Source organism: Tachypleus tridentatus, chromosome 4 (assembly GCF_004210375.1).
Source record: "Tachypleus tridentatus isolate NWPU-2018 chromosome 4, ASM421037v1, whole genome shotgun sequence".
NCBI lineage: Eukaryota > Metazoa > Arthropoda > Merostomata > Xiphosura > Limulidae > Tachypleus > Tachypleus tridentatus.
This window is the reverse complement of record NC_134828.1, coordinates 42,832,076-42,848,144: the sequence shown is the minus strand read 5'-3', so window position 1 is coordinate 42,848,144 and position 16,069 is coordinate 42,832,076. Positions and strand designations below refer to the sequence as shown.

The following is a 16,069-nucleotide window of genomic DNA, read 5'->3' as shown; positions in this document are numbered from 1 at the left end:
TGGACTATTTATTATCAAAATTTATTTGTATCTCACTAGAAATTTTCTTTTCACCCCTTTCAAGCCTTGGGGGAACAATTTATTACTTTATTGTATAGCCCTATATAATATATAATAATTTATGAGCTGCAACAAGTCGTAATATTTGTTTGTATGAGCTTATAGTCATAATGTATACACCAAAATCGTAATGATTACACTCAAATCATAACGGTTGGCATCTCTGATATCAGTGCACAGAAGTTTATTTCCTAAGTTAACATATGTACGTTTTTGTCACTTAGTGTTCATGTGGGATAAAAGAATATTAGCAGTTTTATCATTTTTGTAACAATTTATTCATATATTCAGCCATTGTTTGTTTCTCTACAATCAGTAAACAATCATAACATTCCTACTTCCTTAATCTTCTGCACCTTGTAATTTTTCTGAAGTTTTATTCAGTTCTATTTTAATTTAAAGCCACACAATAATATTAACAACTTTTAACATCTGCATTGACTTAAATCATGTTACCATTTTAAGAAGAATTTCTATGTGTTTCATTAACAAACCTCAAATTCAACCATAGCATTTTTCATCTTCTCCACATCAAATATCATGCAAATGAGTTCCTGAACTGATTTTGGAAGCTTTGACCTACTGCCTGGTTTTAGATGAATTTGAATATCCTCTTCATCCTAAGTAATGGCAACTGAAGTATTAATTAACAAATTTAAGTGAATGATCAGTCAAGTCTGGAAATTGTAGTTCATCAATTTTTATTATTATACTTGATAATCAAGTAAAATAAATAAATAATAAACATCAGAACTGTAATCCTAACTATACAGCTGCAATCAACCTTCTGTCCCCAATTTCTTTCAGTAATGAAGCTTTATCTGTCCATAGTCTATATCTAGAACAATAAAGTGTTGCTTTTACATCTAAATGAATACTTTATTAAGTGATACTTTACTTGCTCGTAAGTCTACAGTAACAAAGCATTATCTTTCACAGTCTATCTTATAACAATGTAGCATTACTTTTCAATAACCTATCTTACAACAATAAAGCCTTACTTGTCCATGGTCTCCCTTACAACAAAGAAGTATTACCTATCCATAGTCTACCTTACAACAAGTTACCTATCCACAGTACTTACAGCAATCATGTGTTACCTGACCATAGTCTATCTCCAGAGGATAAAATTTATTAGGGTGTTTTACAAAATTTTCTCTCTGTTCCCAAACATTCCCTGTTTTCTCCTCATACAGTCGCTTGAATTCCAGAATAGCATCTAGTTTTGTCGGGAATTTTTCAAGTTTGTTTCCTCCTATTGTTGTTCCTACACGTCCCCAGGATCGAAATACCCAATAGCTAAAACATATGAACTTCTCTTTAGCGATGGATGAATACAGCTTACAGTAAATTATTTTACCTTTCTATCTCAAATGACTTAAAAACACAAAGTTTAAGAGAAAAAATTAGAAGAAACAAATGTAAACATTAATCTCCAATTGTGTTACACATATTGATTTGTGTAAAACCATAGTGAAACAAAGTGAACTACCTAGACATCTTGTCAGACTCAAGAACCTGGAGTTTGTAGAAAGAATTGGTTCCTCTGGATATGTCCACCATACCAAGAACAGCATTATAAATACTTTTGTTTTCTTCTAAGACATGAGCCTTGTCCTCTAACCCTAAAAGCAGAATGAAAAATTCTTCAGCACAGGTTTAAACCCTAGCGTGAACCATCATTCATCAATAATAGCAGCTCATACCACTTAATAACATATCACATTGTAGTAACATTACTTACCTGTATGCTTAAATTAAGGTGATAAAACTGTTTTATAAATTGCCATTCAAAAATTTCCCATACCAGACATGTTTGTATAATGCTTGAGCAATATAAAATATATCTTGATTCATAAATTTACAAATGATGAATTTACTTATTCATTTATTATGCCTTTTAGTTGAAAGTTAACAGAATGAAATTTTCACAATTCAATCTATAGAACTTTCTTTTACAACAGTTAAATGAATTGAAGGTTATGCATATTGATAAGCTGATTATTATCAGTGATCATGAAAATAACACATTTCTTATATTTATTTTCTTTAATTTTTTTTAACATACATGTTTTCATAATATTATGAATCAAACTTTCAGTGTAGTCAAGAGATTCATATTTCACAAGATAGATAACATTTCGAGTTGTTCTTCATGACAACATTGCTTAACCCTAATATTGTGGATCACGGGTTAAATGCAAGCCACGTCATTGCATTTGTTGACTCTCATACAAAACTTTATTCAAGGACCATTTTATGGACCTATGTCAATAAGTCTTATATAAATTTGAAGGTTATAGTTCAAAATTTTAGAATTATACATTAGCTAATTTTTATTTTAAAGATGTGTATTACAAAAACACACCCACATATCAATTTGTGTGTTTCATATGGTATATTGAATGCAGCATTGGTTCAAATTATTTATACTTGTGATGTCCAAATACTTAATCTGTAGTTTCTTACAAATTAGGAACTCAAAATATCTATACTGACAAGCTTGAATATAAAATAAGAACCTCCTATCTTATATTTTCCGAGATATTGCTCATGGACTGAATCAAACAGTGTACCCACTCACCTCATTCCTTTTTTAGAAATGCTCTCTTATATACATTTACTTCTCCTTATGATGTGAATAACCAATCAAAAGCTCAAAATGTCCACTTAGTGACTTTCTAAGCCATTTTGGGATATTATGACATCAACTTGTTCTTTAAAACAAGATTTTAAGGCAGTAAGCTGAGTCTCCTTAAAAGTTCATTTTTAAGACCCAAATACAACTTAGTTTCTAAGCTTTATGAATTAATGAAATTATATGATATTGGTACAGTAATTGATGTTTTTTTTAGTATCTAAAATTCCTATATAAAATCAAAAAGTTAATTTTGTTTTACAACCTCCATGTGCAAAATTTTAAATGACTTAGCAACTTACAGCAAGCAGCAAATGATTACAAGGCTATTATAATTAGAAGATATAACTATTTGCTATACTTATTTATTGTTATATGTTTTAAGGAAAAATATATACAAGAATTTACTTGTAAGTAGTAATAATGCTTGTACAGGTATAACACAATAAACCTTAAGTCATAGGAAAAATTGCAAGTTACCAGGTTTTCTGTTTAACAGTTAGAGAAAATTCAGGTGTTAACTGGAAGAGATGATGTTTGCCCCGTATCTGTCCGTGGATATGAACTTTCTACTCCACAGTCATCAGAAGGCAGTTTGATGTAGGAAGTAATGTGACAGTAAGCTCCAAATTAGCTTACAGTGTATCAAACTTCCAGATAATTACATAAAACTAATGTGTAACAGCCATTATACCATTGTAAAATACATTATAAAAAAGATATTGAAGGGTGCTAAAACACTTTATAACATTCATATATAGTTTGAAAAAAAATACAGTGGTTAAAAGTTTTAAAGCACTATAATGTACATTAGTAAAACGGATAATGTACAGGGTGCTAGAATGTTTTTTTTACATCACTATTACATAAAAAAGTATAAAAGAGGCACCATACTCTGGAACACTTTACAGCATTAGCATACATCTATTTAACACTAGATGGCAGCACTACATAACTCAACGATTTAATATTTTAAATTTATACATACAGTAGTGATCAAAAAGCACATCACAACCTTTTTCCAACATATTAAACACCTAAATAACTTTATTATCAATGTACCCCAATAAACTTATTATCAAACAGTAGACAAGTTTTAATTTCTTAATTTAAAAGAAAATGTTTAAATTAATTCTAAACCTACAATTCCCAGACTCACAACTCAATAGTTGTGAGTTCTCATTTATAAATGTTTTTCTATTTCTTTACCAGTATCACAGGTTGTTCAGGAAATTAGAAACATGTTAGAGATAATGAAAAGGTAAAGTTTAAATTTTCAACCTTGTATTTTCATGCTAACTGTGACACCACTATTTGTTCAGCCCCTTCCAATATCCTCTTTCTTTAAAAGAAATGTGCAGCTACCTACACACTAGTGCAGAACTTCATACGTGGAGTGAAGATGTATGAGAATCTACTACTATGCTCCCACAGAGGTGTTCATTTTTAGGCAGAAATAAACTGTACATAATAAAAATCAGGCAATAAAACCATGAAATTAGATTAATCAATGTTAAAACGTAAACACTTCAAATTATGAATAGAAAATCAGACCTTCAAAGGATTAAACAATTTTTTTTTATATAGAATTAGTAACAGATACATCACAAAGTTTTTCTCAATAAAAGTTTTATATTCGTTAACGGTACCGTATAGATTATGCAAATAACATATGAAAACTGTAAGATAGATGGAAAATATTTTTATTTTTACCAAGAAACAAACCTTGCATTCAATCAGTTTGAGTTGAACTGACTTCTTAAATTCAAAGATAAATACTTAGTAAAAATACTTAATTAAAATGTAGTTTTATTTTATACAACTGTTGTGTCTAATAAAGGCTTATTATAAAAATACACTTAATAAATTTAGGGTTACAATATGTATAGTTCCATGGCAGTTACAAGGTTGGCCATTTAATACATATATTTGTTCTAGAAAATATTTAAAATTTTATTCAGCAGTTACAAGGTTGCCATTTATTAGATATATTTGTTCTAGAAAATATTTAAAATTTCATTCAGCAAAACATGCTGGTCTCTGAAATAATTACTAATAATATGTAATATAAAAAGCTCAAGATCTTTTTTTTTACACCCTACAGTCTAAGTCAGTTTTTCATCTACGTTTTAATTCTCAAGAACAAGTTTTTAACAAACCTTACCAGAATCAGGATCAACAGCAGCACCTCCTTTCACTTTCATCTTAACTTTTTCAGGCAAACTTTTTGTGAAGTACTTCTCTTCTAAAAAACCAGGTTTGATCACCTTATGACACAGGCATGATGAATGTAAAACCCATTAACATGAAAAAGACTAAAAAATTTTGATAATAACCAGTTTACATTACTCAAAAACTTAGTCTTCAATAAAATTCGTTTTAGAGAATAAATAAAAAAAGAAGAGATATTTACATACTTTTATATGCTCATATAAAAAAAACGTAAAGAGACGTTTTGATCAATTTCTTTGCAGAACAGTCTGAACAGCATTTGAAAATTTAGTCTACAATATTGTCTGGAAGTAGTGCATGTATCAAGAATGATTTCTAATCAAATAAAAAATTTAAACCAATTACCCTGAATCAAAATATCACATGCACCCTTACCCTATACAGCACATCAACAGAAAATGTCATAATTGTCAAAGGTTTAGGTATTCTGCCTCAAGTTTGTCAAGAAAAATATCTGTACTACTCAACCTCCAAGCTTTATGTCTTATCAAACAAGATATTTGTCCCCACATACATCGTTTTTACATGGATAGATATCCTACCTTGAGTCTGTCAAAAAAACAAACTCAATCTGTACAAACACAAGCTATTGGCTTTATCCCATGCTGACCATTACATTACTTACCGCTAGACTTTGTACTTTTCACAGGATCAGCTATTCTGTCTTCAGGCTGTCAAGAAGGAATTGATCTGTGAGGTTTAGAAACACAAATATATATTTAAAATACTACCAATTATTGCTATTATCCTTTCATGAAAGACAACAGAAAAAGCATGATTCACATGGAATTGCATCAATTACAAGCTTTTTTCAAGGTCTTTCTGAGCACTCTCAGAATGTTTTTAAGTACTTTTGGAAGCTAAGATCTACATTAAAATCAATCAGATTTCACTGAAACTTCATAAAATTCCTACTTATTTCTTTCAACAAATGGATGTACAAAAAAGAAAATTTACTTATAACACTCAATTCTGCAATATACATTAAACTTAAATATGGTGTTATGTTCAGATAAAGTACCTTTGTTAAAAAAAAAGAAAAGAAAAAGGCCTCTTTTAAAGCCCTTGAAATTTCATTCTTAATTTGAAGGATCTTCAAGGATATGTATGCACTCTAAATAACTAATTATTTACAAAGACACTCCTATAGCTTATTCTTATGAAAACATGCAATTCACTACAAATGCATTTAAGTTTCTTTATGAAGGAAGTTGTTGCTCATGTTCTCTCCATGTAGAAATTGTTTGATTTTGAATTTTGTGCAAAGCTGCATGAGGGCTATCTGCACAAGCTGTCCCTAATTTAACAGTGTAAGACTAAAGGGAAGGCACCTTGTCATCACCACCCACCACCAACTCTCAGGCTACTCTTTTACCAATAAATAGTGGGATTGACCATCACATTATAACACCACCACAGCTGTAAGGGCAAGCATGTTCGGTGCAACCGGGATTCGAACCCATAACCCTCAGATTACAAGTTGAACACCTTAACCCACCTGGCCACGCTGGACCACCATGTAGAAATTTAAATACAATTATCCAAAATAGTAAATACATTTACTCTAAAAGAATTTCTGATAGAAGAAACCAAATTAGCTCTAACACACAAGATCATACTATTCAAAGGATATTGATCACCAAATTCCTTTGCTACAAAGAGCACTTCCGTAACAGAATGCTTGTACAAAATCATTTAAGTAAGCTTTGAGGTTCCTGTTATATACTGTTCCAAAAACAAAGTGATCATACATTCCCTCCCCATGATGCAATACTACACTGCTGGATCATCAAAGCTACTCCTCCCTTCTGGACTGCATCCAAAAAGTCAATCGAAACAACATGAACATCAGCTTCTTTGGCTGTTTGGAGTTTCTTGTTGTTGTTCTTTACATCATCTACAACAGGAAACGTTTTCTACTTGAATAACATGAGATTTCTATCATCTACAAGATAATGTTTAGGTCTCACATTTTTATGTATTAGGTCACATATAAAAGACTGTTTAGTGTAGATATTATTAATTTATTTTGTGAATGAATGTTTCATGACTGTTTAGTTAAAAATAACTGTTTTAAAGGTAATAGTTTTAACAAGTTTGGTTGCATAACTAGGTAAGAATTATATTTTGTGTTAGTAATTTATTGATGTCAAACAAAGCTATTGAATGTCATATCCAATTCACTGATGTTGAGGATGTAGAGATTTCTAGTGGGCTTGGGTGATAGACATAAATGACAGCAAGCAGAAGAGAGTAATGCAAGAGAAGGAGAACTTTAGTTAGAGAAAAATTAAATGCAAAGTTAACTGTTGTGGGAGTAAAAAGGCTAATGGTTAATATGTTAGAGATTAAAAATTTCATAAGAGATAAGAAGAATAAGCTGTCTCATCAAAGAGTGTTCTAAAGTAATTGAGCCAGCCTAAGTGGACTTAACAGATAATTCTTGGAAATACAAAAAAGGAACAGACAATTTTTAAAGTACAGGATACAACACTGGTAACTGAACGACAATATAAGTGAACTTCACATGGGTAGTCTGGTGATAAAAATAGAGAAAAGTAGCTTGGCTTGTGAACTAAATTCAATAACAATTGAATAGTCCTAAGTGGACTTTTGACAAGATGAAGAGAACTATAAAGAGTTTAAGATATAACAATAACCTCCACAGTGTAAGTCACAGACACCCACTGTAGAAGACTCCTTAGCCCACCACACTGATATTTACTTACTATATACACCAACTAAAATGTAGGTACACAACAGACTGCATTTGGCTGGAGTGGATAATATTTCAATGTGTTCTTACAAGTTAGATAAGTACAGTCTATAAAAATTTCACACCTAATACTTTTACAAAATTAAAAAACAGAAACATATTACAAATTCCCTCAAAAATGTAGCAAATTTAAAACCAGAATACCATTCAATAATTAGAGAACTGTGATAAAGCTTTATATATAAAGATTTTAACTAATTACCTAATAATTATCAAATATATCCATAAAATTTATTGTTCATGATTACATAGTATCCAAAATTTAAGCAAATGAAACAAATTTTAATAAATTGTTAAAGAATTAAAATTAAAAATAGAAGTTCTAAGTATAAAATACAAAAAACAGCTTTCTCATACAAAAATGTAAGATAACATATCAACTTTTGTTTTACAATAAAATTTGAACAAGTGGCTAAAGCTAAATATGACATACCTTCAGTACTGATAACACAGGCAACAGTTTTGTCTACTTTTGTCACTAACTTTCCCCCCAACTCTACTACTTTAGCTGTAATTTTATCTTTACTCAACGGCAACTTTCCTACAATAGCCAATTTTATTCCTTCTAATGGTCGACTGCCGTCTCTGTGAAGAAAGGAATAATAAAGACATTAAATATCTTCTCTACTACCAAATACTATTTTAAAAGTTAACTGCAAACAAATTTTCATACTAAGAAGTTTCAAGACCTTTAAATTCATTCATCAAGCAACAGATACTTTTCTTTCATAATATAGTTTTATATGTTAACTCAAAAAATACTTCAAATTAGTTTTCTCTTTTAAAGTAATTACACACCAATGTTATAGAGTATGCTAAAAGTTCTACAAATAGGATAACACAAACTAAAAAAACAAAATCTGACTGGTTAAATACAAAAGTATAGTTATGCATGCTTCCTCAATTACACTTTCATACCTGGCCTGCAACATTTGCTTTCATTTTCACATCCTGTGATAGTGTATGGAAAAAAAATTTCAAGAAACTTATAAATTTAAACACAAAGAAACTTAACAACAAATTTTTTGTAGGTATCAAAAACATACTTGATATGAGAGGATACAAAATTTAAGTCATCAATGAACAAACCTGTTTCAGAAATGAATATTATGTTTTGGCTCAATATAAACATTTCCTGATTTAATCAACAAAAAAGTATAAAATATTTATTGTTAAGTTAGTTTAACTTTCTTCAAGACAAATAGTAAGAAATACTTAAAGCCTTACTCTTTGGATGTTGATGGTTTAGATCGCCCCTCCTTTTGGGTGGGAAATAAACGATTTCTTTTTTCATATTTGTAGTTTTTGCTAAAATACAAAAGTATAACAGGTTTACTTCAAAATTTCTTTTGTAAAGTTTAACTGAAACAAACAACCAAGATTTGAAAACTTTTCCACCACTGGATAAATCTTTTTTGTGGTTGATTTTATAAAAAATAACTTGTACTGATTGTTCATGCAACATGATTTTTATGAGAAGTTACTAAATGTTATTATTCATCTGAAGATTTATTTGATTATACATGTTTTTAGTTTTGACTTTTGAAACACAATCACTATACAAAAGAAAATTATATTTGCACAGAAAATTAATTTCTGAAATCAATTTCAAAAATTAAATTATTTTTCTTTATCATTTTCTAAATGTATAACTCACCAACTCCCTTTTTCAATTGTGTTTAAGTAGTATAAATATACAGTTCCTAAGATTTATTCCTTTCAGAGAATGTGTGTTAAATACACATCACAAACAATAAATTGTCAGAAACATAAAATAAACCATGTATTAAAACAGTACCTTAAAACCTCTTCCATTGTACTTACAGAAAATCAAAATCTTCAAGGTATTGCTTTGGTATTTTGAATGGCTTTCGATTTGGTGTTTTCGTAACAAAAGCACACTTTGTCCATCCAGTAACATTGCCTGTGCAGTGGTAACCATCCTCACTAAAACCATATATTTAGCTGGTAACTTCTTTAATTAAATACGAACCTCTAAATAACACTTACAAATATACTTGATTCCTGTTAGTAGTAGTCCTGCATATATTTTAAATTTCAATGTGTAATAATATGGCATCTATAAACAGTACACACACAAAATTAAAAGATTACAACAATAGTTAATGGCTCAACATTAATCCTATCCTTTCGAACAATCACAAAATTATGAAGTTTGAACCCTAACAGATTTCAGTATGGTAACACCATGTTTTTTTTTATTTCAAAAATTATCTTAGGTCTTATCCTAAACCTACATTAAAACTAATTTCATGCTAAAGATCATAAAAGTCCTTTACTGAAAATGAACAACATATTGTCAAAGGTCTTCTAAACTGCCCTTGAACTAGAGCAATATGTTACTAAGAAACTCTAAGATGGCCTTAAAAGTGAGTTACATCAAGGTTCCATTATGATTTGTATTTGAGCTACAGATCATTGGCTAGGTCCTCTAAAAACATACATAATAATACTATGTTTTTCACAACTTAGAATTTCACTACACTTACTGGAATGTTAACTGACCACCTTCACACTCTTCACAAGGCTCCAGAGCCCCAAAAACCATACAGTCTGACAATGCACTCAGCAACTGGAAAAGCAAACAAAAACTTTATACCTACTGTAATACTGTCACAACAAACATAATGACAACATTTAGGTGCTATTAATGATTTGCATTCTTTCAAACCTAGATAAACTAGTTTCGCTTTAAATGAATTTTTGATAAACCAATGTACACCTACTGCATTACCACAGTTATGATAGTGGTTCATATTAAAGATAAAAGAATTTCCTGAAAACTCTAATAGAATATTTGGGAAAAACCACCTTAAAAAGCAGACTTATTCTTGAAACAACACTCAAAACTTTCCTTTTCAATAGTTACGGTCAACCAAACACCGATAATAAGCATAAAAAGTAATTTAACACTTTCAGGCAAAATCAAAATTTACTCATTTGTTTGTATTATTGTTTCACAAAGCCAGAGCAAAATTGGCCGAGTATTTTGAAATAAAACCCAAATAGATACTATATGAAATGCTGCAAATGTCCATGGCCTATTTAAAAGTTATCTACATGATTATAAATATATAATAGATGTACTGTTTTATCAATCATGTCACAATAACAAATCAAAGATTGCCAATTATTCAAAGTTGATGATGTCATTAACTTTAAAACTGTAACAACTACAGACAATGTACCATGAAGTTTCATTATATTTGAAATGGTAGAAGTTATCAACAAATGTGACAGGAAAAAAAACATGATACGTTTTCCATGTCAATTGGAATAAGTAAAAAATAAAAATGAGGACCGACTTTGTGGCTAGTAAATGGCCAATACATAATGTTATGTGACTGCTGTGAGATAAAACAATTAAATTTGTCATTCATTTCAGCCACAAGTTTGAAGAGATTTTAAACTAAACCAAATAATGTATTCCAACCAAACTTAAAATCAAATGACTGTCTTTAAAAAAAACTTTTATTAATGAGAAAAATCTTCAATTCAGTTGCCAAGAAATTTTTTTAAAAATTGGTTTTATTATAAAATGCTTCTAGTTGTATTTTTATTTCATATGTAACCATTACTTTTCCAATCTTATGAAAAAAGAAACGACAGCTTTAAATGAAGACCACATCATGCTAGTTGAATTATTTACAATTTATCACCTAGTGGCTCAACATGCAAGCTTTCATCAGATGTATTTCAAATACCAATATTTACATTGTCACTTTTGACATTTTTTCTAAAATTACTGTCATTAAAGATGTATATATTCTAATAACATGTACAGGTGCAACGAGCAGTGGTTATGCCAGTTTGCTAACTACTCAAAAAGCCCAATCTACCTAGTTTTTTCTTATTCAAGATCAATCCAACAAATCAGTAATCATGTTTTCTTGAACAGGACTTTCAAATAATAAAATGAAATATTCCATAGCTGACCAACAAGTTAGTTATTTTGTAACTATTTATACATAACCGTTTACCACTTTTAATTTAAAACATCTCCAACAGTGACATGTGCAATTCAAATAATTGAGAAGACCCTCTACTAGAATGTAACAGGCTATTACAAACTTTCATTCACTCTGCTGTTCTGCACTCTTTGGCAACCTCCCCAATTACCAAGTTAGTACATGGTGCAGTAATAAAAGTGGCCAGATTGTGCAGAAAAAGTCTGTGCAAATTTCCAAGCTAAGTGTGTATTAAGTTTACACATAGAGTGCCATTATCAATTGTTTGTTAATGTTCAGTCCTCAACTCACTCAATATGAACTCAGTTCATTTGACCAGCCATGTGATCTCTTTGTACTCATTTAAAGTCTCTTTAGATTTAACACTTCTAACTTTCAATATAACATTTATATTTTCATAAAATCTGGTAGTTTTTCAGTTAATATTACAAGTCTTTCACATACAAAAGAAATAATTTTTTATGAAATATTTTTATAAAACTAAAATAAAGATATGTCCATGAATAAAGTATTTGTTTTGAAAAGTCCATATGCAAAATATTTTTCATGTTCTTTTCCTCATCATAAAATCTCAAATTTCCTTTGTGTAATCCCTAAAACCTCCTAAATATTTACATTTCAAATGTTTTTTTCCAGTAAAACTTTGTTATTTTCTCCACCTTATCTCAAAATGACCTCATAACCACTAAAATATACAAATAATTCTAAATTATCCTTTTTTTCTAAGATGCAACTACATTCACTTATCACAAGTAGCTCTAAGTTTACAACAGAACATAGCTATTTATAATTAAATTCTATTAATTTAACTGCCCTTTGAATCATGTTTAACTACTATATATGCCAACATGAGCTGTAAATCACCCTGAATGTTGCAGTTAATGTTATGCTAACGAACTACACTAGCCACATGCTACTACAAGGAGCTGCTCACGTGTTTCTCATGAAACATTTATTATATTTTAGTTAATTTACCCAATCTAATCTTAACTAACCCAAAAGGACTCCTATTTTTATATTTTAGTTACTTTTATAATTATACATAAAGAATAAACATGAAAAACAAGAAATAAAATACTTAACCAATCTTATTTTTTCTTGCTCTCAATTATCGATGACGTAATCCTAAATTTTTATACTTATTTATAGTAACATGCTTAATTTAATTAAGTAATGCACCAAGCAAGAAAGGTTTATAACATTCAAACAGTAAACAAATTATCTTACCTCTCAAATTTCTTCTGGCTTTCCAAGCTATTTGTTAAATTTCTCATGGGAATGATGTTGGTACTCTGAGTAATACTGTCATTTAACCATTTGAAACATAACATTATACAATATGTCAGTTGATAAATGGAAACTTTCTGTTGCTTACAAATATATAATTAAACTCAAGAAAGAACTATTAAATTATGAAAGAGAAGATGTAAGAGGCAGATGGGGTCTGATTTTCTATCCAATAGCTTTGTAACCAAATGAAATTGAAGCTGATTAAAAACATGGTTTGTGTGAGTAATAATAATTTTATAGAGTAATTTACATTTAATTCCTCATGTTTTTGAGGGGTGGTGGATAGGTTTTTATGCTATACTAATTGGTATAAAATAAACAAAAAGTAGTTTAATAAAATTTTGAATGTAAAACATTGGAACCTTGTGTCGTGCAGTAAAAAATACCTGTGGCTACATGATTAAGGAAACTGGTGTGCTTCACATTACTTTTTTAACCTTTCTTTTGTTCAATATATCAGCTTATATAAAATAAACATGAAACAGACAAAGACTGTTTTAAATAATGACGATTTTATTTTACAGTAAATAATGTTCTGTGTTTTGTGTTGAAATAAAAACATTCAGGGTTGTGATCACAAGCATAATTATAAAATATAATATTCTTGTTGTGTATAAAGTGGTGTGGGTGATCTTATTTTTAATTTCTTGTTAATCAGTTTTCTGTGATTGGGAAATTTGATAAATTCTACTGATGCTGATTGTTGTCCCATTATGCAATAATTGGCCTAATTCAGATTCCTAAACCAATTATGAGCAAAACAATAAAAAGATGCAATCTTGTTTTGAACAGCTGGTTTTGTACATTCAAAATTCTAATAAACTATTATTTTATGAATGTATGTCGACAAGTTTGGTATCATATTGTAGATTATAATTTAAATTATAGTAGTATACATTTGTAGTTTCTTAATTTAAAAGTAAATATAAAAGGAAATATTGTTAAATATTCATGTTTGTTTATTACATGGTATGTTGAATGCAGTTTTGGTTCAAATTAGATGTTTGAATACAAAATCCAATGTTTCTTATGAATTAAATGATCAAATTACAAATATTAAAAAGCTAGAACGTAAAATATGAACTTCCTCTATTTTCTATATGCTAAGATGTCACAAATTTAGTGAATCAAACAGAGGACCCATCCACCTCTCATATTTTTGGAAATACTTGCTTACATACACCTGCTTTGCTCTACTTTGTGTTTATAAGCAATCAAAAGCTCAGTATTTCCCCAGTGTAGTTTCTCAACCACTCGAAGGAAGGAATTTCCCATGATTCGTTTGTCTCCAATCTTGAAAAAAAAATGGGTAAGTGAAATCGTTGTTCAAAAACTTTTTTACAGCCAAATATTGTTTAATTAGTAAGAATAATAAATGAACGGAATTCTACGATATTGGTAATTTATATATATATATATATATTATTTCAGAGTGCATGCATAAAATCTAATAAGTTTTGTTTTGCACTGTCCAAGTACAAATTTTGGCAAGGCTTAACATGCAAGTACAAACTTCTTTAGAATCATTAGTAGTAGATAACTCCATTTTTTATATATCTTTTTTCCTATTAAAAAAAAAAAAAAGACATTTAGCAATTACCTGGAAATTATTGGGAAAGATTTCATACATGAAATTTGACAACTTTCTGATGGACAAAAGTACTTTTAATCTTAAAATCAAAATTACTTTGCATGTTGAATAGTCAACATTCACAATAAAAACAAATCACTATTTAAAAAATCATAAAATTCAATACAAATTATCTGTTATGTGTATGAAAGCCTTGTAATATTTACTGATAATCTGTAGTTTTATGAAATTACAAATACTGTATTAGAAGTTAATGTATGAAAACTATAACAAGCACCAAGTGGTAACAAGGTCAGTCCTCAGACATACTAAATATTACTTTAAGTGATGTTTTACTTAAAAATGCTATAAATGTTATTTAGTTAGGGATGTGCCTTACTCTAGGCATGCATTAATAAAACCAACACACAAGCCAATTAAAAATTAAGAATCTGAAATCTGCAAATATGGATCACAAAAAAGTAAGCAAAGCTTGAGATCTACAGTTTACACTGCTCAAGCTACAATTCCCTATTAGAAATCCACTATAAAGTTATTACAAGCTATATCTACTTGGTGTTTACGAAAAATGGAAACTAAAATTTGTGCATTTTCTAGTGCACATCGTTACTTGAGTTTGCTTCCTCTATGTGAATTTCTGAAACATTTATACAGTAGATGATCACAATAGCAGATTTTCCTACTAAAGCGGCAGTGATGATTCTATACAGCGTTTCTTATACTCAGCTAAAATCATAAGTGAGTATTCAGTATTTATTTCCACTTCATATATTTATTGCTATTCTTAAATAGTTGGTATAAAGATAGGAGTTGCAAATGTTGTTGATAATTGGCAATTCACGCTTAATGTGTCACCATTGTCTATTTTGCATGCTTTATCTTATTCTAGGAAATACTTGAAGAACAAGTGTGTCATGTACAACTAACAAAGTAAGCATGTCATCAATTTTTTTTTTCCATTGCATTATATTTAAAGAAACATTATTCTGTTCTTAGGAATCTGCTTTACTGCTGCTCATCTTTTGTTACATTACACTGTGATATTGATGGAAGCTAGTCATTAAATCTGTGATGATACAAATCTTTGCCTTCAAGATGGTTCTCCAAGAACAACTTTAGATTTTGTTTCTTGTATTTGCATACCAGTACATATGTTTATTTTTTCTGGGTTTGTACATTTGTTATTTACTTTAAATAAGTTCAGTGTGGTAGTTTGGTGGGAAACAAAAAACAATGCAGCAGTAAACTGTTGAAAAACATAATATTCAGCTGGACAAATATGCACATATATAGTTAAAAATTAATTCTCCTTAATTGGATATAAAAACAAATAAAATTAGTAAAAATTATCAATTTAAAAAAGGATGAATTTGGACCATCAAAAAAGTATAGAAAGAATTTGATTCAAAATTCAAAGATTAAATTTTCAAGCCTACAAGTAGGGGATCTAGGCAGTCAAAAAAGGATTTGTAGCTTGAGAAAGTAATGCAGAC

At 29.4% G+C, this 16,069-nt stretch overlaps 1 protein-coding gene and 1 non-coding gene across 3 annotated transcripts in view; both read right to left on the bottom strand.

Annotated features, from left to right (window-relative positions):
* Window positions 1-16,069, bottom strand: part of Parp1 (Poly-(ADP-ribose) polymerase) — a 54,123-nt gene that overhangs the window by 15,266 nt on the left and 22,788 nt on the right. For both annotated transcript variants that reach the window (XM_076498042.1, XM_076498043.1), the window contains 10 exons: window positions 10,217-10,299; window positions 9,531-9,653; window positions 8,934-9,014; window positions 8,140-8,291; window positions 6,682-6,827; window positions 5,556-5,601; window positions 4,863-4,943; window positions 1,553-1,685; window positions 1,161-1,359; window positions 555-680 (listed from right to left, as the gene is read on the bottom strand). In XM_076498042.1, the coding sequence (XP_076354157.1) occupies window positions 555-680; window positions 1,161-1,359; window positions 1,553-1,685; window positions 4,863-4,943; window positions 5,556-5,601; window positions 6,682-6,827; window positions 8,140-8,291; window positions 8,934-9,014; window positions 9,531-9,653; window positions 10,217-10,299 (1,170 nt within the window). The remainder of the gene's footprint in view (window positions 1-554; window positions 681-1,160; window positions 1,360-1,552; window positions 1,686-4,862; window positions 4,944-5,555; window positions 5,602-6,681; window positions 6,828-8,139; window positions 8,292-8,933; window positions 9,015-9,530; window positions 9,654-10,216; window positions 10,300-16,069) is intronic.
* On the bottom strand, window positions 3,230-3,354 carry LOC143250037 (small Cajal body-specific RNA 8). The gene has a single exon (XR_013028077.1).